Source organism: Artemia sp. Qi Xiang Cuo, chromosome 7 (assembly GCF_049724085.1).
Source record: "Artemia sp. Qi Xiang Cuo chromosome 7, ASM4972408v1, whole genome shotgun sequence".
Lineage (NCBI taxonomy): Eukaryota > Metazoa > Arthropoda > Branchiopoda > Anostraca > Artemiidae > Artemia > Artemia sp. Qi Xiang Cuo.
In genome coordinates this window covers 38,814,324-38,836,879 of record NC_142800.1, presented here as the reverse complement: position 1 = coordinate 38,836,879, position 22,556 = coordinate 38,814,324, and the positions used below count along the sequence as shown (strand labels likewise).

At 34.6% G+C, this 22,556-nt stretch overlaps 1 protein-coding gene across 5 annotated transcripts in view; it reads left to right on the top strand.

Moving 5' to 3' along the window:
- The window catches only part of cni (protein cornichon), a 30,906-nt gene extending 9,600 nt beyond the window's left edge, over positions 1-21,306 (top strand). For 4 of the 5 annotated variants that reach the window (XM_089091527.1, XM_089091525.1, XM_089091526.1 and 1 more), the window contains exons 2-6: positions 5,447-5,603; positions 9,942-10,010; positions 13,897-14,009; positions 18,126-18,269; positions 21,116-21,306. In XM_089091527.1, the coding sequence (XP_088947653.1) occupies positions 5,523-5,603; positions 9,942-10,010; positions 13,897-14,009; positions 18,126-18,269; positions 21,116-21,146 (438 nt within the window). In that variant the 5' untranslated portion in view covers positions 5,447-5,522 and the 3' untranslated portion in view covers positions 21,147-21,306. Of the gene's footprint in view, positions 1-3,608; positions 3,632-5,446; positions 5,604-9,941; positions 10,011-13,896; positions 14,010-18,125; positions 18,270-21,115 lie in introns of those variants that run through there. The other variant, XM_089091529.1, reaches the window with a different exon arrangement.
- The last annotated feature ends 1,250 nt before the right edge of the window (positions 21,307-22,556 follow it).

Sequence of the window (22,556 nt, the reverse complement as noted above, 5' to 3'; positions counted from 1 at the left end):
AAATGACCACTTAATCACAAAGGCCATTAATTAGAATAAATAGCTCTTATGAAAGTACTAAAAAATCTTTGGCTTAAAGAGTGAGGTATTGACCAGGGGGTGAACCCAATCATATATGTAATATTTTCTGTTCGTTTAAAGTTTTGATGTTGCTGCTCTTGCAGTTGAAAAACTTGCTTTTTTATATTTAATTTCTGATCTTTTTTTAAATAATGCTGGGAAGTCCGGCGTCCCCTTTATAGCAATGTCCCTTCCCCCATGAAAACTTCCTTCATGGAAAGATCCTCCTACATAATCCCCGACCCCAGGCACGTACGCAGGAATTTGTTTCGGGGGGGGGGCAATTTGTTTCGGGGGGGGGGGGCCAAATCCTTCAAAACCATTATTCTGTGAGAAAAATCAGAAAATTATGGGGAAATGAAAAAAATCGTGAGATTTCGGGGGGGGGGGGGCCGGGCCCGGAGGCCCCCCGCCCTGCGTACGTCCCTGCCCGACTCCCCCCCCTCACTACCAGGAAAAATCTCCCCTGAAAACGTCTGTACTGTATACTTCCCAATAACCAATACTATATGTTAACAATGGGTAAAGTTCATAACTTTCAGCCCTCCTCCTGGGAACTTTGGGGGATTAAGTCATCCTAAAAGATATACTTACAATTTTTTTTTAACATGCTGAACAAAATGGCTATCTCAACATTTTGATCAGGTGACTTTGGGAAAACAATGAGCATGGGAGGGGGCCTAGTTGCCCTCCATTTTTTTGGTCACTTAAAAAGGGCACTAGAACTTTTAATTTACTTTCCAATGAGCCCTCCCACGATATTCTAGGTCCACTGGGTTGATACGATCACATCTGGGAAAAAAAAAAAAAATAAAAACGCATCTTTGATCTTTCTTCTGGCAAAAAATGCAAAATTCAACATTTTTGTAGATAGGAGCTTGAAACCTCTACAGTAGGGTTTTCATTAAGGTTCTATAACGTTTAGGGGGTTTTTCCCTTTGTTCGAAAATCAGCCAAATTTTCTCTGGCGCGTAACTTTTGATGGGTAGGACTAAACTTGATGAACCTTATGTATTTGAAATTAGCATTTAAATCCGATTCTTTTGATGTATCTATTTGTATCAAAATACCGTTTTCTTGAGTTTTGGTTACCATTGAGCTCGGTCCCAATAACCAATACTATATGTTGTTAACATTGGGTAAAGTTCATAACTTTCAGCCCTCCTCCTGGGGGCTTCGAGGGATTAAGTCATTCTAAATGACATAGTTATAATATTTTCGACCATGCTGAACAAAATGGCTATCTCAAAATTTTGATTGGGTGACTTTGGGAAAAAATGAGCATGGGAGGGGGCCTAGTTGCCCTCCATTTTTTTTGGTCACTTAAAAAGGGCACTAGAACTTTTAATTTCCGTTCTAATGAGCCCTCCCACGATATTCTAGGACCACTGGGTCGATACGATCACCCTTGGGAAAAAGAAAAAAAATAAATAAACACGCATCTGTGATCTTTCTTCTGGCAAAAAATGGAAAATTCCACATTTTTGTAGATAGGAGCTTGAAACCTCTACAGTAGGGTTCTCTGATACGCTGAATATGATGTTGTGAATTTGAATAAGGTTCAATAATTGTTAGGGGGTCTTTCCACCTTTTTTCGAAAATCAGCCAAATTTTCTCAGGTGCGTCACTTTTGATAGGTAAAATCAAACTTGATGAAATTTATATATTTGAAATAAGAATTAAAATCTGATTCTTTTGATGTATCTATTGGTATCAAAATTCCGTTTTTTAGAGTTTTGGTTACCATTGAGCCGGGTCGCTCCTTACTTACAGTTCGTTACCATGAACTGTTTGATAAGTAGGTAGGCACACATGATCTTCTCAGTTTTCCCAGATAAGGAGCCCGCAAACATAAGACCAGCATGCTGCTCAAATCGTTTCCACTCATCTAGAAGACACAGCGAGTCCCAACTGATACTTGGCTGGTTGACATCCATTACTCATCACTCACTTCTGAAACCATGTAATGTTTGGTAGATAAATCTTTATTTAAAACCCAGGTACCTATAATAAAGAATGCTATAAGCAAAGCAAACAAGCATAACGCATCTAGGCAAATAAGCATAAGCATGCAATAGCAAGCTGGTGCACATCCACAGGCATAAAGCAAGGTATCACATAATGCTACAGGGGCCATAACATACTGTTACCTCTTGGAGCACTAGAGGCACTTTATGCATGACACATCTGGGTTTAGTTTATAGTCTATGGGATAACACTATAGAATTATAGCTCTTCTAAGGGAAGCAAATAATAACAAAATAACAGCACATTCATTTGCTGTATGAGGCTCCAGTAAAATCCTAGGGCAAAATTCTAGTTGAGGCATACTACCTTGGAAAGTAGTTGAGTTTAGCCAATGGGGTTTTTAGGAATGAATCTAGAGTCTAAAATACAGCATGCAAAAGTGTTATCAAGCTTCTCTCTCTACCCTTTCCATTGTCAAAAATGCAACAATAATATTTGGAAAGAGCACAAAATAGAAAATGTAATGGTACTCACTTTACTTATTTAAAATATTTCCTTTGAAAATTATGGAATGAAATTCTATTTGAGGGACTTCTTCCTATCTATGGAAGTAGATGAGCTGGGTCAATGGACCTTAAGGAAGGAACCTAGAATTTAAAATATAGCATTCATTATTAGAAAAGCAACCATGATATTTGGAAAGACAATAAAATAGGGAATCTAATTGTATTAATCTTACCTAGTTAAAATGTTCCCTTTGGAAGTGGTCAATCGCTAAACTGATGCCTCAGTCTCTTTTTCTTTGGCTCTTGTTTTTGAAAGTCCAATTCCTATTATTTCAGAAGGCTTTAAGGAATGTCTATTTTTTTTTGTTTTTTTAACTGAAGAAATAGATTTTTCAAATTTGTAACACCTTTTAAGCCAGGATTTAGATATGAGTCTTACAACACTTCCGTTGTGCTTTATTTGACCATTAGTTATATTTTTCAAGGCTTCAGTTTCATAGCACAAAGATTGTCAAAGATTTGTGCCCTTTGGAGCTGGAAGAGGTGGAGATGATTGAGGCTATGGATCTGTTCTTGAAAGTTCTCTTCATTTAACCTAGCTAATTTCCAAGATAGTAAGAATTTCAATCACCATCCAGATTTTTACCAAATAGCCCCAAGAGGGGCATTTTAGAAAGTAGTTGATTTTGGTGTATCAAGTCTGTGGAAGGGATCCAGAGCCTTAATGATCTCTCAATGAGGTATTTTGAAGTACCTACCTCTTCCTCATCCCCATTCCAAAAGGCAATTACTTTTGATAACCTTTCATAATAATAAGTCTATTTCATTTATAAAATAGAATAATTAGAACAAAACATTAAATTGTATATTTCTGGTTTTGCTATCTATATTTCTTTTTTTGCTTATATGCAATAAGTTCCTGTATTGGTAAGATCTGGAAAAATCAGAAAATCCAGAGTACAACATGTCTGAAGGATACTAGATGAACAACTGATGACTTCTGGAATATGGAAGGGTTTCTGATGTTTTCCAAAGGATAGATGTGAATCTTCAAAAATGATGCAGCCCAATTGCCTAAATTTTGCATGTCTATTTGTGTGAGTGGTGGAGCTTACCCAATAAAATCCTTCTTATTTATCACTTTTGTGACATCTTTAAGTTCCCACCCCCTTAAGCCTGGCATTAAATTATATTGTTTCAGCATATCAATATGAAACAAGTATCACTTTTTTTTATTTCATGTTTTCAGATATCAACTATAGGCCTATACAAATTACAGTATTTAGGTGATTAAATTCAGGAACTATTAAATTATGTGTGTTTCTGAGCTATATGTCAAATCTTTGACATTTGACAACCTTTTAAATCTTTGTGTTATAAAAGTGAAACCTAGAGAAATAGATGTACCGGTACTGCTCAAATGAGAAAGTACTATTAAGGGAAAGTAAAAGGAAAGTATTATTAGCCGCATACCTTTTCTCAATCCTAATTTTTAAGGCTCTAAAGATATGCAAATCTATATCTTAAACTTGTAACCAAGGCCTAGATTTAGCTTCACATCCTGTTGAACCAACATCAGATGCATTTTCAAATTACTGAAGGAGAGATTGAAATCCCAAAATAAAGGCAAAATACTTGTATTGTTGTGAAAATTTGGAGAAGCCCCCCCCCCCTTAGCACCAGATTTTTGGCATACCCATAAAATTCCTTTTGTATTATTGTGGAAAAATACCTTCTGTTGGTGTTTGAATTAAAAATAAATAAATGAAAATTGTCCCCCTAGATTAAAAAAAAACATATTCCTACCCCCCCCCCTGCCTTATATTTTTTTGAATTGCTGCCACTCTGCCAGATATACTTACTTTAGAAAATGCAGTATGTCTCTGTTAATTATATTTTCATGTTTCCTTCCATTCTTATCTGCACTCAAAATAACATATTGATCCAACTGGTCTCAATTAAGTTACATTATAGGGGTGTAGCTTTTCATAGGCAGCGCAACAGCGCTACCTAAGTAAAGAACATTGTTGGCACAATGTATTTGGCACAAATATTGTACCAACAATATTTGATTTTTTTTTTTTTTGTTTTTTTTTTTTTTTTTTTTTGGTTTGTTTTAGACCGGGGCTCATTGTATTGCAGTAGTTGTCATAGAAACTTTGAAAAGGGCTCATTTGATTGGACATTTAAAGGGTTACTGTCCTTTTTAATTGTCAAAAATGACTGGAGGGAAACTACCCCCCTCCTTTCCATGCCCACTATTTCCCCAATCACATCCAATCAAAATTCTGAGATAGGCATTTTGTTCAACTTAGTTATAAGTTCTGGAAATTATATCTTTGAGGATGACACCCCCCCCCTAGCCCTCGGGGCAAACATTGTGAGTTATGCCCTGGTGGCATATAAGGTTTTTATAGAAAGTATTGTTGTAGAAACTTCAAAAAGGGCTCATCATTTAGAAGTTGAGAGGGCTAGTGCCTTATATATATATGTATATATATATATATATATATATATATATATATATATATATATATATATATATATATATATATATATATATATATATATATATATATATATATATATATATATATATATATATATATATATATATATATATATATATATATGTGTGTGTATATATATGTGTATATATATGTGTATATATGTGTGTGTATATATATGTGTATGTATATATGATATATATATATATATATATATATATATATATATATATATATATGTGTGTGTGTGTATATATATATATATATATACATATATATATATATATATATATATATATATATATATATATATATATATATATATATATATATATATATATATATATTTATAATAATATGTTGAATGTACATACTATAAAGTATAAAGCATCTGTTTTTTTTCAGGCGTCATTTGTGTGTGCTTTGTAATGAAGATATGAGATAATTTGATAGCTTGACTGATATTGACTCAAGAAAAGAAATGGCATTTGGATTTGCTGCATTGAGTTATATAATTGCTCTTGTCTTAGATGCAGTTCTGATTTTCTTCTCCATTTTTCATGTAAGTGCTTAGCTTTGAAATTGTTAAATAAAATAAAAATTTGTATTTTTTCTGATAAATTTGACAAGCGTGATGGTTATTCTTATAGTTAAAAAAGACAAAAGAGTGCAAAATCTTCTTGCAAAGCAGCTTCTAAGGGATATAGCAAAATATTCTAAGGGATACAGCATTTGATACAGATCTGAGAACAAGAAGAATATATTGCAAAACAAAGCAATTCACATGTTTGCTAGGCGTTATACTCCTAACTTTTTTGCAAAACATCAATTTTAGCTCTTTATTTGTGGCAGAATAGAACTAACAATATCCAGAAAAAATTGTTGCTTCCAGAAAACAGTTGGAATATTAAAATACACTGCAGGTTTTCAGATGTTCTGACGAAAATTTTGCCTCTCCCTATGTTCACCTTTGATTTAGCTAGTTTGTGTACATCAGTTCACACAGATGAGACTTTAAGGTGACAAGTGATTATTTTTGGATTATCCATCACAAGCTACACCCTCCCCTCAAGGTATTACTGTCTTCGTAGCCTAGAGAAGATTATGGGAAGTGAAATAAGTGACACCAATGCACAAAACTTTGGGTAGAATTTATCCAGTTTAGGATTATCTTTAGCCAAAGCCAAATATGGTCAATATTTTTTCATGAACACATAGGCAGACACAATTCTGGCTCTTAGGACAGGGGGAGGGGGGATCAGAGAAATTTTCTAGGGGGCTAAAACCAAAAATAATAATTTTTATGCCATCGGATGACACCCCCCCCCCCCCCTAATATGTGCAGACATGCGTGTAAAATTATTTAAACAAGCCAAAATCTTTTTACTTCTGGGGACCCTGGTCAGGCATCTCTATGGCAAATGCATTAGGATCAGCACAGTCATGTGCCCATTCAAGAATTTATAGCAAAATAAAGCAAATGGAATGAGTAAAGAGGAAGGAGAGCTTTAATTTAGGCTTGGCCCTTGAAGGGGCAACTCTAAAAAAAAAATCTGAGACATGATCATGGCAAAAATTTAGAGCTCTATCTTTAATGAAACAAGTTACTTTCTATTTTTAGAGACTTTTTTCTTAGCTCTACATTTTAAAACGTTTAGTAGAAAATGAAAAAGTTTAGTAGTAACGCATACAAATACTGGAACAAAAAGGGAGGAGATATAACATAGTCCTCTCCAAAATTAAACCAAGGAGCACCTTTACACCAGAGAAATTTCGCAAAAGATATTTTTAAAATAATCAAAATTAAGACGTCAGGGCCAACAAATGACAATTCTTATTCCAAGAATACTTTAGTAGTCACATTACCTAATCCAGTTTGGTATTAAAAATGTTTTTCTTACAGTATTTGTTACATAATATATAATAAGGTCTTACAAAGGAAAAACAACAAGAACTATGAACATTTTCATGTTGCCAAAATGACAAAAATATAGAAAACGAAGTTTGGTAAATTTTACTGTAGTAAAGCTTTTTTATACACAAGGGCAGAATTCTTGTAATAACTGCTTAGTCTCTTCTACTATTTGTCTATCAGTATAACAGCATTTATATTTCGCTTATAAATAATCAACTAGGAATGTATAAAGGGGAAGAAGATGTTAAGATCTGTGGCCTTCTAAAACTGTAGATTTATGCTATTTATGTACATATTCTTCCTTATATTCTGTGCAACGCATATTATTTTTGAAGTTGTATCAGCCTCTGAGATAAACTACTTTACATGTGCCTGGATATAGTTGGTACAAATGTTATTATCATTGAGCAATGGGATCTTTTCTAACAAAGCAAAGGAAAAACGTACCATGCAGAACATTTTTTCCAGGATAAATAGAAAATAGGTCATCAAAAGTTACAATTAAACTTTTTAGAATAAAAAAAAAGACAGAAAACAAGGTTTGTCAAGTTGTAGCAGTCACTTTCTGTTGTAGCAATGCTGCTAATAATGTAGTACTGTTACATACAATTGCCAGTGTTAGAGAGTTCAAGCAATACCTTTCTTTGAATAAAAGAAAAGTGTGTTAGCTTTTTGTATGAAAAGATGACATGCATTGGAATCATATATATGAATTACACAATCATTTGCATTTATATCTTAGGTCAATTTGAGACATATGTTATTTAAAGCCCAACCCGTTTTAAGCCCCTCCTTTTCACCTTTTTCATATATTCTCAAGAAAAAAATTGCTTTTTACTTTTTAGTCCATTTTGAAAACGAAGTTAATTTTTGTTTTTATATTTATGAAAATGACTTTGTCTACTATATTTCTCTTCGCTTCAAACTGGGATTCTGTAAAAAAAAGAAAAAAAAGTGAGATTTAGAAAAATCTTAAATAGCAAAGTACACAGCTTTGACCACAGTTTCTATAATTAGCAGTATGATCATTCTCTATCTCACCCATTATAAAAACCCGGACCGGGGTGCGAGTGCTCCGGAGAACGTTTTGGCAGATATAAACATAAGCGAAGTCAGATCTTTTCACGGGTAGACAAGTCAGATTTCTCTTGGACGCGAAACTTGGCTTCAACGTTGGAACACTAATTTTGAAGAAACTAATTTTAAATTAATTTATTCCAATACATACATGAAAACCGGTAGTTAGTAGTGTAATGTTATTATTAGACGTTTTTAGGAATTAAAAATAGGTTTCGAAGTCTCAAGTTGGTTTCAAAGGCATTTTGAGAAAGTTCCTGCCAAAATACGTGTTCCAGGGTAATTGGGCCGCTGATAGCAGATCAAATGAGAGGAGCTGTTTGTACGCGCCGATATATATATATATATATATATATATATATATATATATATATATATATATATATATATATATATATATATATATATTACGAAAACTTTACGAAAAAGAAAGTTTTTTTCAAAAGAAAAGTAAAGGCCATATTAAACTTAAGATCAGTAGAAATAGAAGCCTACAATAACTCAAACTCAAAACGACCAGAAATTATTATTAAAGAATAAAAAAGGAAAGGAGAATAATTGGTATGGCGGTAACACTGCATATAAATTTATATGAATGTATATATAGTGGGCTGTAATAATGCAAAAGATAAATATAACATTGGTTTAAGAATGGAAAGAAAGACAAATAATAAATTTACGACGATAATCAAGTAAAAAATAAGTTTTATTTGAACAAAGCCATAAAGCGATGACATTTGATTATGACCTGAGATTATTATCTGAGAAAATAAATATCACGACGTGAAAAACATGATAAACTATCCAGTTGTGGATCCAGAGGGGGGGGGCGAGGGTTACCCCCGTAAAGTAGTCTAAAGTAGTGTAATTTACCTAATTAACGCAAGTTTGTATTAATTAAACTTGCTCCTAACGTAAGTTTGTCGGATCAACCTATTTCCCCCCCCCCCCTAAAAAAATCCTGGATCCGCCCCTGAAACCATCACACCTACTCCACCACTTATTAGAAGAAGAAAAAATTCCTTATTTTCACAAAATTCCTCCACCCCCCCGCCCCCGGTGTTAGAAAAACCTAAATAGGCCGATCAGGGGAGGTAAAGTAAAAAATATATTAATTCATAATTTTTATATAAATTAATTAATACAAGTGAGATGGGACACTTGCAAACCACTTGGCTGGCTCACCAAGTTTTTTTCTGCTTTCGCAATTACGAATAATGCACTTGGTAACCATTTCTCAGTGATTGACGGTCGGTAACAGACTAATCCGCTAAGGCAGAAATAAGTGAAAGGAGCTTTTTGTTCGCACCGAGACCGAAGACCAGAAATGATCTGCGATAAGCTTACTGTCTATAAACTGTGGCTTTGACACACAATATTGCTTTGAATAAGTTTGGTAGATATCGTACAACTCCCCCTGTTAGCTGTCTTGATGGAGATGTCCCTTTTCCTCCATCAAAGAGGTCTTGTCAGTTCTGGACTCCCAAGAAGCACAATTAAGCCACTCACTCTGACATCCCACTAAGTTTGGTTGCTGGTAAGTAATCTATTATGGTAAATTTTCAAATGAAATGAATTTGGGGACCACCTACTTCTCCCCCTCCCCCCACAGAGTAAGGTAGGAACCCAAAAGGCCTTACTGTGACACTTATTTTTATTTTTCATAAGGTCTGATTGAGATTCGATAAACTCCTTTACTAGATATTCGAAAGAATATCTAGAAGCCGAATCGAAACTAAGCAAGGTGTAAGAAAAAAATGACGTGGTTGCTAATATCTAGGAAAGAAACAAACCTACAAACTTCAATTTTTTTCTAAGCCTGAGGACATGGGTGTTGTATTCTGACTGAACTTTTTATAGAATGATATTTGCTACTCCAAAATCTTTATTTTTCATTTTTTCTAATAGGTAATTGCATTTGACGAGTTAAAAACGGAATACAAAAATCCAATTGATCATTGCAGCAGCTTGAATCCAGTGAGTATGTCTTTTTTCCCAATTTTCATCATACTTTCATTATGTTATACATTTTCCTGAGTTATTTTTCGTTGGTGTATTTTTCTCGGAAACTCGTTTCGAAACTTTGTAATGGGACAGATTATGTAAGCTCAGCGATAATGTTGAGCTGAGCAGGGTGCAGCTAAGAAGGGGGGGGGGGGCTCTAGCTATTTTTCGTCGGTATATTTTTCTTGGAAATTCACTTCGCAATTTAGTTATGGGACAGATTATGTAAACTCAGCCAAAATGTTGAGCTGAGCAGGGGCGCAGCTAAGGGAGGGTGGGGGAATGACCCTGCCCTAGATACCAAGGTGTCGGCACACCGTGCCAACACCATGGAATTTAGCTTATGTTTTAATTTTAATTTGGCCTATGTTTCCGCATTTGTCTGCACACTGGACAATTTTGTCGGCACATTCTTTATATCTTCCTCTAAACTTAGAGCCAAGCTACATCCCTGGAGCTGAGGAACGTTGTGTTAAAATGAAGCATAAATTTCTGAGAAACATACTGTAAGGCTTTTAGACCAAGAAGTATATAAGAGACTTATATAAGCTATCTGCTGATATAGAAAATATATGTCAAGACATCCCAATTAGAAAAAATGTATCTAGAATAAATTTAATATTGGCTATGTATATTATTCAGGAAAATTTTTTAGACAGGCACGTGCGTAGGAATTTGTTTCGGAGGGGCGGGGCCAAATCCTTCAAACCCATTATTCTGTGAGAAGTATCAGAAATTATGGGAGAATGAAAACAATCGTGAGCTTTCGGGGGGCGGGCCCGGAGGCCCCCCCCTGCGCACGTCCCTGTTTTAGATTCCATTTTTTCTTAATATAGCTCGAAGGCCTATTTCCTTGTACTCCCAACAACATTTCTGTGCAACTTCCGCAGAAAATTTAAATAGACTACAGATTTCCTATTTAAAACCCATGCACTAGCAATAAAGAGATATATTTCTTGTTTTCGCTCAGAAATTTTCAGGAAAAATCTTCATGGAAGATGGCTCTTGTTACTGAGAGATTTGGCTAGAAAACACCTGAAATTTAAGCTGTTGGCTTCTTTGTAGACTTTTCTATCTTATGCTCTTTGTATTGCTTGTAAAAGATATAATGACTGATGTATAAGCTTCATCCAAATAAATTTCATCTCCTATGAAAACTCTGAAGCTATAGGCCCAATTGCTGGTTTGTGGTTGTACTAATGTCATTTGCTGGATTCTGATAAATTCATTTTTTCTGGTATGACTAAAATTCAATTAGCATTACAGGTGATAAATGTAGCTCACTGAAAAAAATATTTATTTCTTACTTGCTATTGCTCTTTACTCCTTTTGCTACAAAATATCCACCTCAATCCCTAAAACAGTGCTTGACCATAAACGCTACTTAATCCATAAATCCATCTTAAGGGCGAAGCACACGTAGCTGATTTCAGGAACCGATTTCAGTAAGGGTGCATTCCACGTCGAGTGATGTGGAATGCGTCGAGTGACAGTATAATTAACGATGCTAAGAGGCGGGGCTCATTGACGTTTTTCGGTGATTAATCATCATTAATTACGATTAATTTATGATAATCATTAAATACGATAAATTACATGCCTAAAGCTCTAAAGCCCTAGTACATTCTTTGTTTAGAACGTAATTAAGGATGATTAATCACCGTGAAACGTCACTAAGCCCCGCCTCCTTAGCATCATTAATTATAATCACTTGACGTGGAATACACCCTTGCTGAAATCTGTTCCCGAAATCCTTTGTACGGTCTTTCTTCGACTTTTTTTCAGCTTTCCTCCTAATTTTGGGTATTTTTTAACACACTCATTCCTATGGTACATTTATAAAATGTGCTTGTTAGGAAACAGGGGTTTAGTCTTCAGATACCGAAGTGTAAATCTTGTGCGTTAATCACATGCCTTATATGCTTTTTTTCTTTATGTAGCTTACTTTTGTGCCTTTTTGTTTTTACCTTTTTTATATTTTGATTCAACTGGATCATTCAATAGGACTGATATTTTCAGTTCCTGTTTATCTTCTTCTAGAATTAAAAATACCATGTTCAGTTTTTTGTGAGTTTGTCTCCATTTTTAGATTCTTCTGTCTATCCATTTTTTTTTCAATGTTTGCGTTAAAGGGTACTCAATTTAAAAGTAACCTCAAAGTCTTGAAAATAAAAGTATGATAATATCGATTAAGTTGAAATTGAGGGGTAAATTCTAATTAATGTTTAGAAGAAGGCAAGTCGTTGTATATTTAATATTATCTGTTCTATTTTGATATATTTAGTGGGTTTTTTTTGTGGAAGCTTGAAAAATTGGTAAATTACGTATATGAGAAACTAAATAACAATCAGAATATTAATTTATCCGATATAATTATTGAGCTTGTTAAGGAAAAATTGATATGGTTCTTAATTTTCAATAGAATGGTTCTAGTACCATCAGCATGATAAATTAATTGATTATTTTAATCATTGAATTAATTTATTCTTTTTTGCATTTATAAGAATTGTATTTGTAAGTCATTTGCTCAATATATGGACGAATATATAGCAGTGAATTAGATTGTGACATTCATGGCAGAATCTCTAATTACATCAGAAAAATGTTGCAGCATATTTCGCATTTTGATTATCTATTCTAATTAGCAATTAACTACTCTGCAGGGAAAATATTGTTCGAGGCATGAAAGCAAACTCTTTTCTTTCTTTCATGGAAAAAACATGCATCTTGCTTATTTTGTTACATGATGATTATGCTGATTTAATTTACATGTAACAATTTCAGTGCTGGACACAATAAGATGAAATAATTGAAATTTGTAGAGCAAAAGCTTGCGAAAACAATAAAGCCTCCAAAATTTATCTAAAGTCTACTAAATAGGTATTAGTAAGTTAAAAACGTCTTTCTCAGATAATAAGGGAGCATGTTAAAACAAACTAACTTCAACCCTATTTTGCTTCACGTCTTTAGCCATTTTTTCTCAGCAGTAAAATACAAACGTAAATTGAAAGTTTGATATGAAACCAACTGTTATTTTTGAATTTTAAGAAAAAAAACTCATGCCCACTTTATTGCAAAATGGTTCAATAAGATGCAACCTAATATTTTTAGTAAGCGAAAATAGTTGTGCTGTTAAGCATTCTGATCCATAATCATACATTTTTTTGGGTTTAAGTTAATTTATATGTTGTTTTTTTCTTCCAAGTTTAAGTTACAGATGAATCTCTGTTTTGGCTTATAAAATATTATTTTCTGTTGTATACTGTCTGAGACCCCAATTGTGTTTTTTAAGCTGTATAAAAAGTAGCTCTTACATATATTTTGTTTTGCCTGGCAGGTGTAAATAACTTACTAATATTTATTTAAAATGTTTATTTTATTCTTAGGATTGTGAACTCTTGTTACTTTTAGGACTTATGATACTTACCAGTTTTTTTAATCGAGATGGCTAACTTTAGTTACTTACGTGATATCTAAAAATGCTGTTTCTCCTTGATTACTTTGACTTGTTTCCTTTAGGTTATTTAGAGAGCCTTTTAATTTCCACAAATACGTCACTGTCAAAGGAGGATTTAAAACGCTTATAAAAGTAGTTGTTTTGGGAAATATTAGAGGAATGGTCCAGCCCCCCCCCTGTTACTGCGCCTGTGGTAAAGAACCAGACACCATATCCTGGGCTTATGACCTTTATCGTCGTTGATTAGATTGACTGTGATCATGATTTTATCGTTTCAGTGTTTAGTGTAGACATGACTGGTGTGTATCAATCTAGCTGACTTATCTATCTTTATAGTTTTAAGTCTTTTATTCTTGTTCTTTTATCTTCAAAATACTTTATTTAGTTGTTTTTTTTTTCTAGTTGGTGCTACCTGAGTATTTGATCCACATATTTATGAACCTTTTGTTCCTTTTTGCCGGTGAATGGACCACTGTGGCTTTGAACGTCCCTTTAATTGCCTATCATTGTTATAGGTAGGTTTCTGTTCATATAATAACATTGTATTCCGAAGCATTTAAGCCATATGCCATAATTTGTTTGTAGAACGTAAAAGTTTATAACAAACCATTCATATAAAGAATCAATAATTACTTACTAATAATGTGTAAGCAGACCAAATGAACGTTTTTGAAATCCCAAGTGGTTGAAGAAATTGTAGCATGAAAATTTGGTTTTGATATAAAATTTCGTTTAATTTACTAGCAGAAGAGCCTGTCAGACGACAGACCTATGAAAGAAAAATAGCATACTCTCTTGTGAGGATCCGAAAGCTTCTGACTGATAGTGTCATGGAGAAATGCTGTTCAGGTACCCCGTATACAAAATCATATGAATTTTCAGATTGGTCATTGGCTGGAAGTTATAGACACTTACCGACTATCAATCAGTTCGTGATAACGAACTATAAGTAACGGGCGACATGCCTCAATAATAACAGAAACTCTAAAAAACGGAATGTTGATAACAATACATACATCAAAAGAATCGGATTTTTATGATGGTCCCAAATTTATAAAATTCATTAAGTTTAATGTCACCCATCAAAGACAACGAGCCTGAGGAAATTTGCGTTATTTTTGAACGGGGGGGGGGCACCCCCACAAAGTCAAGGAATCTGAATGAAAATTGCACCATCAGATCCAGCGCGTCAGAGAACCCTACTGTAGCGGTGTCAAGCTCCCATCTGCAAAAATGTGGATTTTTTTTGTGAGAAGAGAGATCACGGATGCGTGTTTATTTGTTTTTGTTTTTACCAGGAGTGATGGTATTGAAACAATGGTTCTAGAAGATCGAGAGAGGGCTGAAAACGAATGGAAATCAACAGCTTTCGTGCCGTTTTTAAGTGACCAAAAAGAATAAAAAGTCACTAGCGCCCCTCTCAAGCCACTTGGTTCCCCAAAGTTATCCGACCAAAAATTTGAGGTAGCCATTTTGTTCAGTATAGTTGAAAGATATACTCAATAATTATAAGTCAGTAATTATGCCTCTGGGAACGACAAGACCTTCGATAGCCGCTGGGGATAGGGCTGCCAAATATGAAAATTACCAATTATTTGCCTATAGTTTTGTTATTGGGATGAATACAAATATTTTTCTGGATGTATTTTCCTCGGCGATATTTTTCTGTGGGGAGGGAATTCTCGGGGGTTAACTTTCCAGGGGAAATTTTACACGAGCGGAATTTGACAGAATTCATATACGAAATTTCCCTTATATTTCTCACTTTCCCTTTAGCAACTCAGTTCTACATGTTGAGATGTTCCGGGGGAAATTTTCAGCAGGGTTGGATTTGTCTGGGAGATTTTTCTGATGGGCAAGGGGATTTTCCGCAGGAGAAATTCTCCATGGAGAATTTTCCGCGTGAGGAACTTTCCATTGGGGGAAAAAAATTTCCATGGAGCGGGATTTTTGGCAGGATTTGAAAAATATAGTCATTTTTCCAAGGAAAGTAGGCTAAGGAGAAATTTTCCTGGCGAAATTGTCTGCAGGAAATTTTCCGAGGGGGAATGTTCACAGATGACAGAATTGCCTGGGGAAGGGGATATTTTAGATGAGAGAAACTTTCCATGGGGGATTTTTGAGGGGGGGAGGGAATTTCCATGGAGGGGTGAGGTGAATTTCCTGGCATTATTTGAAGACGGATCGGAAATTAAATTTAAAAAAAATAAGTTTTTTCAACTGAAAGTAAGGAGCGATATTAAACTGAAAACTAATGGAAATTATTCCGTATATGGGGCGTGCTTCCCCGTCCTTAATCCCTCGCTCTTTACGCTAATTTTTTCTAGTACTTTAAGAAAGCGTCTTATTCCGATAAATAAAAGTTCAAATAGGGATAAAATCCTTTTAATAGACAGTGTTTCACAAACAGTGATAGAGATTCACAAAAAATACCAGATATTTCGGCCATATATGTAGTGACCGTCATCAGCAGTAAAACTAAACTCTTTAGTTTTACTACTGATGACGGTCACTGCATATGTGACCGAAATATCTGGTATTTTTTGTGAATTTCTATCACTGTTTTGAAACACTGTCTATTAAAAGGATTTTATCCCTATTTGAACTTTTATTTATCGTCATGGAAAGGTAGTGTGGTCTTCAAAATTATGTGCGTCTTATTCCATTTTAACAACCCTTGTTTTTAAGGAGTTCTTCTTAAAGGATTGAGCCAAAAACTTAAACTTTAGCTTAAAGCGTGAGAAAAAAAAATTCTTTTTTAAGATGCCAATCTGTTTTTTTTTCCTTTTCATCTGGCATAAACGTACAATCCCGAAAATTGCCTTTATTCTTGCTATCCCATTAGTTGTAAAAAAAATAAGTTTCGTCTGTAATCTCACCGATAAGAGATAGCCTTTGTGAAGACTTCTTCAATACTCATGTTGAACTCTTTACTTCTCAAGGCTAAGAATAATGGTGTTTGGAGAAAGGTAAGAATGTCTGAAAACCAATGCGTTAATTCGCCGGTAGAGTTGAAATCTAGTTTTGCCGTCATACAATTAACACATTGGTAGATTGATGACCAAGAAAACAATTAATAAATTGATTCCTCAAATAATTTGACACGAAGAAAATAGAAAAAAATATTAGCCTGACACTACTATTGGAACAGTACATGCAATTAGATTGGTTCATATAAAACAAGTACGAAAAAATCGCTGTATACCAAGTTCTTTTTTAATCAGTCAGAAGTGTTCTGAATAGTTACTTCATATCCGGGGCCTGCTAATGTTTCATGGAAATAATAAGGCTATCAGTCTTCAAAAAATACTTGCCTGGGGCAGGTGGGAGTATGGATTTTCTTCCATATGTTCTGTATCAATGACGGTACTTGTTAATTATTCAGAATATACTCGAGAATTTTGATCTGCAATATTTTGGTTAAAACCGGTTTAGATATCTGTATTTGGAGACAATTCGCTTTGGTTTAGTGGAAAAACTACATTGTAGGTATATTTTAATTAAGTATTTAATATATAGAATTGGTACTTTGGTTTGGTATTTAAAATAATGCGTTTTGGTCAGTCTGCTTTCCATAATTTTCTTCTGTAGTTCCCATAATTTTGTTAGTAAAGTATTGTATTTTCATCGTATTTTGTTATATTTCATTAGGATTAAGCTAACTTCGTTTTTGGGTGTATTCTGTATAATTAGCCAGTAGGTCAATGACATGGCCTTCGAAATTTGAATTTTGCTATAATACACGTTTTCTTTGCGTTTAAAGAGAGAATTGGCTTTGGCATCTTAAGTTGATCGTCACATAGTCGTCAAGCAAAGATTGAAGCTGAATCGGTTGATCCTTTTTATTTTAACAAGTTATATTTTAAGTCCGTTTTTGCTATTTCTTTTATGTCGTGTAAAACAGTTTAATTTACTTTGCCAGGTTTTTTTTTCAATTTCCCTTTATTCTTTATTATGCATGTTCTTGTAGCTTAAGTGATTAAAAAAGTGTTGATTGTGAAATGAGAAAAAACTGATATTACCCACCACCTTTTGCAGATTTTGAATAAGCCGATGGAAGAAGTAATTCTCCAGTGTTTCAATAAGGAATAAATATATAAATAAGTTTGAGCAGCAAAACAGATTTAGTTTTTAAAAAAGAGCCTTTTCTCTTCTTTTCTTGATTGAGGTTTTAAATAAACAGACATGGGGTAGTTTAAATCCTTACCCTATTCCTCGATATTAAGCGGGAGGGGGAGGGGGTGAACAGACAAATCCTAATAATATTTGGGACCTCTGTACTATTACTAAGTGTACACACAGCTGTAAGGTCTCCTTAATTCGTGCTATTGCACCCTATGGACATTGTACTCTTTCAGGAAGTATTAGGGATATTTAATTTCCGTGATATATATTGACACGACATTTAGGTGTTATCGAGACTTATTTTCAATGATGGTGTGAGCGTTAAGAATATAAAAGGTGGTAGATATATTTTAGGGGTGGTGCCCCAAAAAGTTTGTGAACATCCTATGTAATTTAAGTTTCTAATCATAAGGATGTTTTCTGGTTCCTTTTTCGAATTTGTGCTGACTGGAAGTCTATCTTCCTTTTTGAAAATTTTTCTGAAAACGCATGTTGATTATTTTTAGGTATTCAAAACGGCCGCTAATGTCATCATATGGTCTTTATGATCCTACGAATATTATGAATGCTGATGTTTTAAACGCGTGTATGAGGGAAGGATGGATAAAAATGATATTTTATCTTCTATCCTTCTTCTATTACCTTTACGGGTAAGCTTTTTTATTGTTGGTATATTTACTGTAGTTTAGTAGAATTTTATCACAGTAATGTGAAGCATTAATTTTTTACTTAGTCTTTATTGGAAGAATTATTATCAATAATTATTATAAACAGCAATAAGGTACTAAGCTCACGAGTGCTACTAGAATATGTATAAATAGACCTAGCTCACACAGTTGAATTTACCCAAATGGGAAATAAATTTAAGGATGTCATGGTGCTGACACCTGCAAATGGATAGAGATCTTTAAAAAATCGAATAGTTTAAATGTTTAAAGAATTTACTTTCTTTTGGCACCTATTATTTTTTTTATTTTTTTTTTTACTCCAAATCCATTGTTCTTTGAGAAATTGTTATGTGATTTATTGCCATAAATGCACAAATTTGATCCTGAAAGTTGTAGGTAGTCAAAATCTGAAAAAAAACAACATTTTTTGCATTACTTCTTTGGTTTTTTTTTTGGGGGGGGGGGTTCATTTCTATGGAAGGGACTCCCAGTTGTTTGAAGAAATTTGAAATGTTGAGCTAATAAATGAGTGAAAAAAGCTAACAAAAAAATTGAAAATTTGAGAGATAGTTGTGCCAAATTTGTTGTTTGCACATACTGTAAATAATTTTTATTGTAAAAAGTTGTCATTATTGTTTTATTTTGTTTTTTCTCTTCATGCAATTATTTGAAAAAAACTACGTTTTCTAAAGAGTTAAAGAGGCTGAGTCACAAGTTCGAACCTTAAAACGAACAGGGATTAGGAGGTACAGTTGGGGGGCTGCCGCCCCCCAAACCCTCTCCTTTTGCAGCCTTTAAATATAAAAAAACAAGTTTTTTAAACTGAAAGTAAGGAGCGACATTAAAACTTAAAACGAACAGAAATTATTCCGTATATGAAAGGGGCTGTGCCCTCCTAAACGCCTTGCTCTTTACGCTAAAGTTTGACTTCTCGCAACTCTTTTTTTTAAACAATAAAAACTTTAGCGTAAAGAGCAAGGTCTTGAGGAGGGCACAGCCCCTTTCATATACGGAATAATTTCTGTTCGTTTTAAGTTTTAATGTCGCTCCTTACTTTCAGTTTAAAAAACTTGTTTTTTTTTATTTAAAGGCTGCAAAAGGGGGGGGTTGGGGGCGGCAGTCCCCAACTGTACCTCCTAATCTCCGTACGTTTTAAGGTTCGAACTTGTGACTCAGCCTCTTTAACTCTTTAGAAAACGTAGTTTTTTCAAATAATTCCTGCACGTTTTCGTACAGTTTATTACTTATTATTGCTTGACTAAATGTTAGCTGATCGTGTCAGGAGTTAAAGTTGGGGGGCTGCCGCCTCCTAAACCCCCCGCTTTTGAAGATTCTTGTGTTAAGGCTTTTAATTCCTGAATACTCAAATCAAATGCACAGTAAGATTTTCTTTTTTCAACTTTTCTTCGAGCTTGCGGATATACGGCATGTTATCAAAGCATTGGAGACTTACCTGTAACCTGAAGGCCGACTGTGATATTCTTCTGGAGACGTCTGTTGAGCCGAAGGATTTAATAGATTGGATTTAAAAAAGAAACTGAGTTTCTTTTTTAAACTTTAAATTCAATATATAAAAAAGTTTCTCTGACGGCAATCGAACCCGGGTCTTCCGCCTGACAGTCAGGAATAGCGACCACTGTACCACAGAGACACTCGTTACATTATTTTTAGTCTCTGAAATCTATTTTTGACGGAAGCAAATCCTCACAATACTTGATATTTGGTTTTTGGAAAACAGGGAAGGAGTGATCGGATTGAGCTGAAATTTTGAGGATAAGCTTCCAGGCCTCAGGAAAGGTTATCCTCTAAATTTCAGCCCGATCGGACAACGTTAAAGGTGGGCTGTGGTGGGAAAAATTAACATGGGCTCTTATAGGAAAACGAGGTTTTTCGTAAATGTAAATTCGGGGGAAATTTTTTTCGGTCTGAAAATATCAAAAGGCCCTGCTGGGTCGAATTCCAGTTCGAATCAGTCCTCATTCACCCGGATCCGTTGCCAACTGTGGCCTGAAGGTGTGGCTGATAAAAAAAAGAAAAATGCACTTTAAGTGGCTATGTTTGTTTTTTGGAAAACAGGGAAGGAGTGATCGAATTGAGCTGAAATTTCAAGGATAAGCTCCTGGGCCCGAGCAATTCTCGACTTTTAGATTTTAACCCATCGGACAACGTTAAAGAGGGGCTGTGGTCGGAGGGTCGAAACTTCCGGCCCACTTACCCATGAAGATAAAGTCGGAGGGGGTGAAATTTTGCACGTTTCTTAGTTGGAGCTTGGGCTACAAAATGCGATCACCGCTGTCTCTCTGCGACCGCTAGGACCGGAAATCACTTAGAATTGTGGTGGGTCGCCTCTTTATAGAGGCACAAGTGTGCCTCCTTGAAAGTCCAAAGCAAGTAATTTATGTTACTGTATCTTAATTTACACAAGCTTTAATCTATTCTTTTGGTAATCTTGATGAGATTCATTACACTAGAATAAAGTAGCTATCCGAGAATGAGTGTATCTAGGAGTCATTAACCTCTATACTCTGCTTTGAAAAAGCTATAGAATTTGCACCTTCTTATGACCAACAAAGTTCAGAAAGCTCTAGAAATGTGGCCTATAAAAATGCAACCATGAAACTTTATAGGAGATAGCAGCTAAACATTAATATTTATGAGCTCTCTTCGATATTAGGTCTTCTTGTCTTAGAAGCAGAAACATGATTTAAATGCTAAAGCTTTCCTCACTGATTAGTAATCTATACTGTTTTTAACATGTCTTATTGTAATTTCGCACTGTTATTTTTATATTCTATTATCTTTTTTGACGTTTTATTTTTTTTTTTCAGGATGATTTACTCGTTGATCTCTGCAAATTAGATAAGAGGTAAAATTAGGACAAGCTTGACATTAATTATCGTGATACCCCACGAAGCAGGATTTTGAGTTCCCGTCCTTAAGAACAAAATTTGTTTGTTTTTTGTGATTAATTTTTAATATAAATTTGCTTTAGAAATAAAGTTAAAGATTTAGTATACTATTTAAATTATTTTAATTTTAGAACGAAACGGACATTATGTTGAGTATTGGGAGTAGCAAAGCCATTTTATAAAATTGCTGGGGGTAAAGTCAAAATTTTTGAAGTAGTGTTGCAGGGGGGGAGGAGGGGTCAACCTCGACTTTTTGCTTGTGGAGTGGCAGAGGAGGAAGTAGGAGCTAAATATTCTTGTCTCCAATCCCCTAAAAGTTTTGGCACGATAAGCCGCTATGGGACTAGAAACTATCCCGGTTAAAGTAGAATGTCAATAGAACGACACTGCGTGTACCTAGTTTATCAAATTAGCGTATCAGCACCGTCTCAGATATGGCTTGGGGGATTGGTTTAAAATTTTTAGGGAGTTTAGAGCGACCCAATGAATCTAGAATGTTAATTTAAAAAAGGGGCTGGAGGTCAATCAAAAGACACCAGATGTATCCAGGTTACCAGAATAGCATATCTGCAATATCTCGGGAACACCTCAGGGTGATCCAGTTAAAACTTAAAGTATTTGTGGGAGGTTGAGAGGACTTTAAATTGTGTGTTTAGGGGGAGGTGAAAAGGGGGCTAAAAGTCGTTCGTCCTCAACAATCCATCTAAAAAAAGGTTGCACTATTAAGCCCCTCTGGAACTTAGAATCTATTCAGGGTAAAGTAACGAGGTAAATCAAGAGAGACTATGTTTACCCAGGTTGTCAAAATAGGGTATCTGAAACATCGCGGGAACGGCTAGATGGATCCAGTTGTAGTTTCAATTGGTGTTACGAGAGAGAGGGCAAAGGCTCTTCAAATGTTTTGTTGAGCGTAGGGGATTAGAAATACAAAAACTTTCTTCTGTCGAAAATATATCTTTACCCAAAAAGGGTCAAACCACTTTTATCTTAAAAGCTTAAAGCATATCCAGAAGCTCCTGAGTCAAAAGAACCCCTATACAAAGGAAAAACTTGAAAATTAAAGTTTGTTTCGTCTAAAGTTTGTTTGCCTAAACCAAAAGGAGTTACTTGGCTTTAAAATGTTTTGATCATACCAGACCAAAAAACAAAATCAGTCGTTACGCCTAAAATGGGGCCATACTTTTTCTGTCTCGAATTGGCTTGGAAATTACATTTTTGTTGTGTTTCGGTCCCTTTGCAGAATTTAAATCTGAAATTTATTTTGGCTATGTTAATTTGTTTCGTTAATCTGATATGCATTACATTTTATGCATACTTTTCTCCTTTTAAACACATTTCTTTCGATTGTGTCGAAAATCAA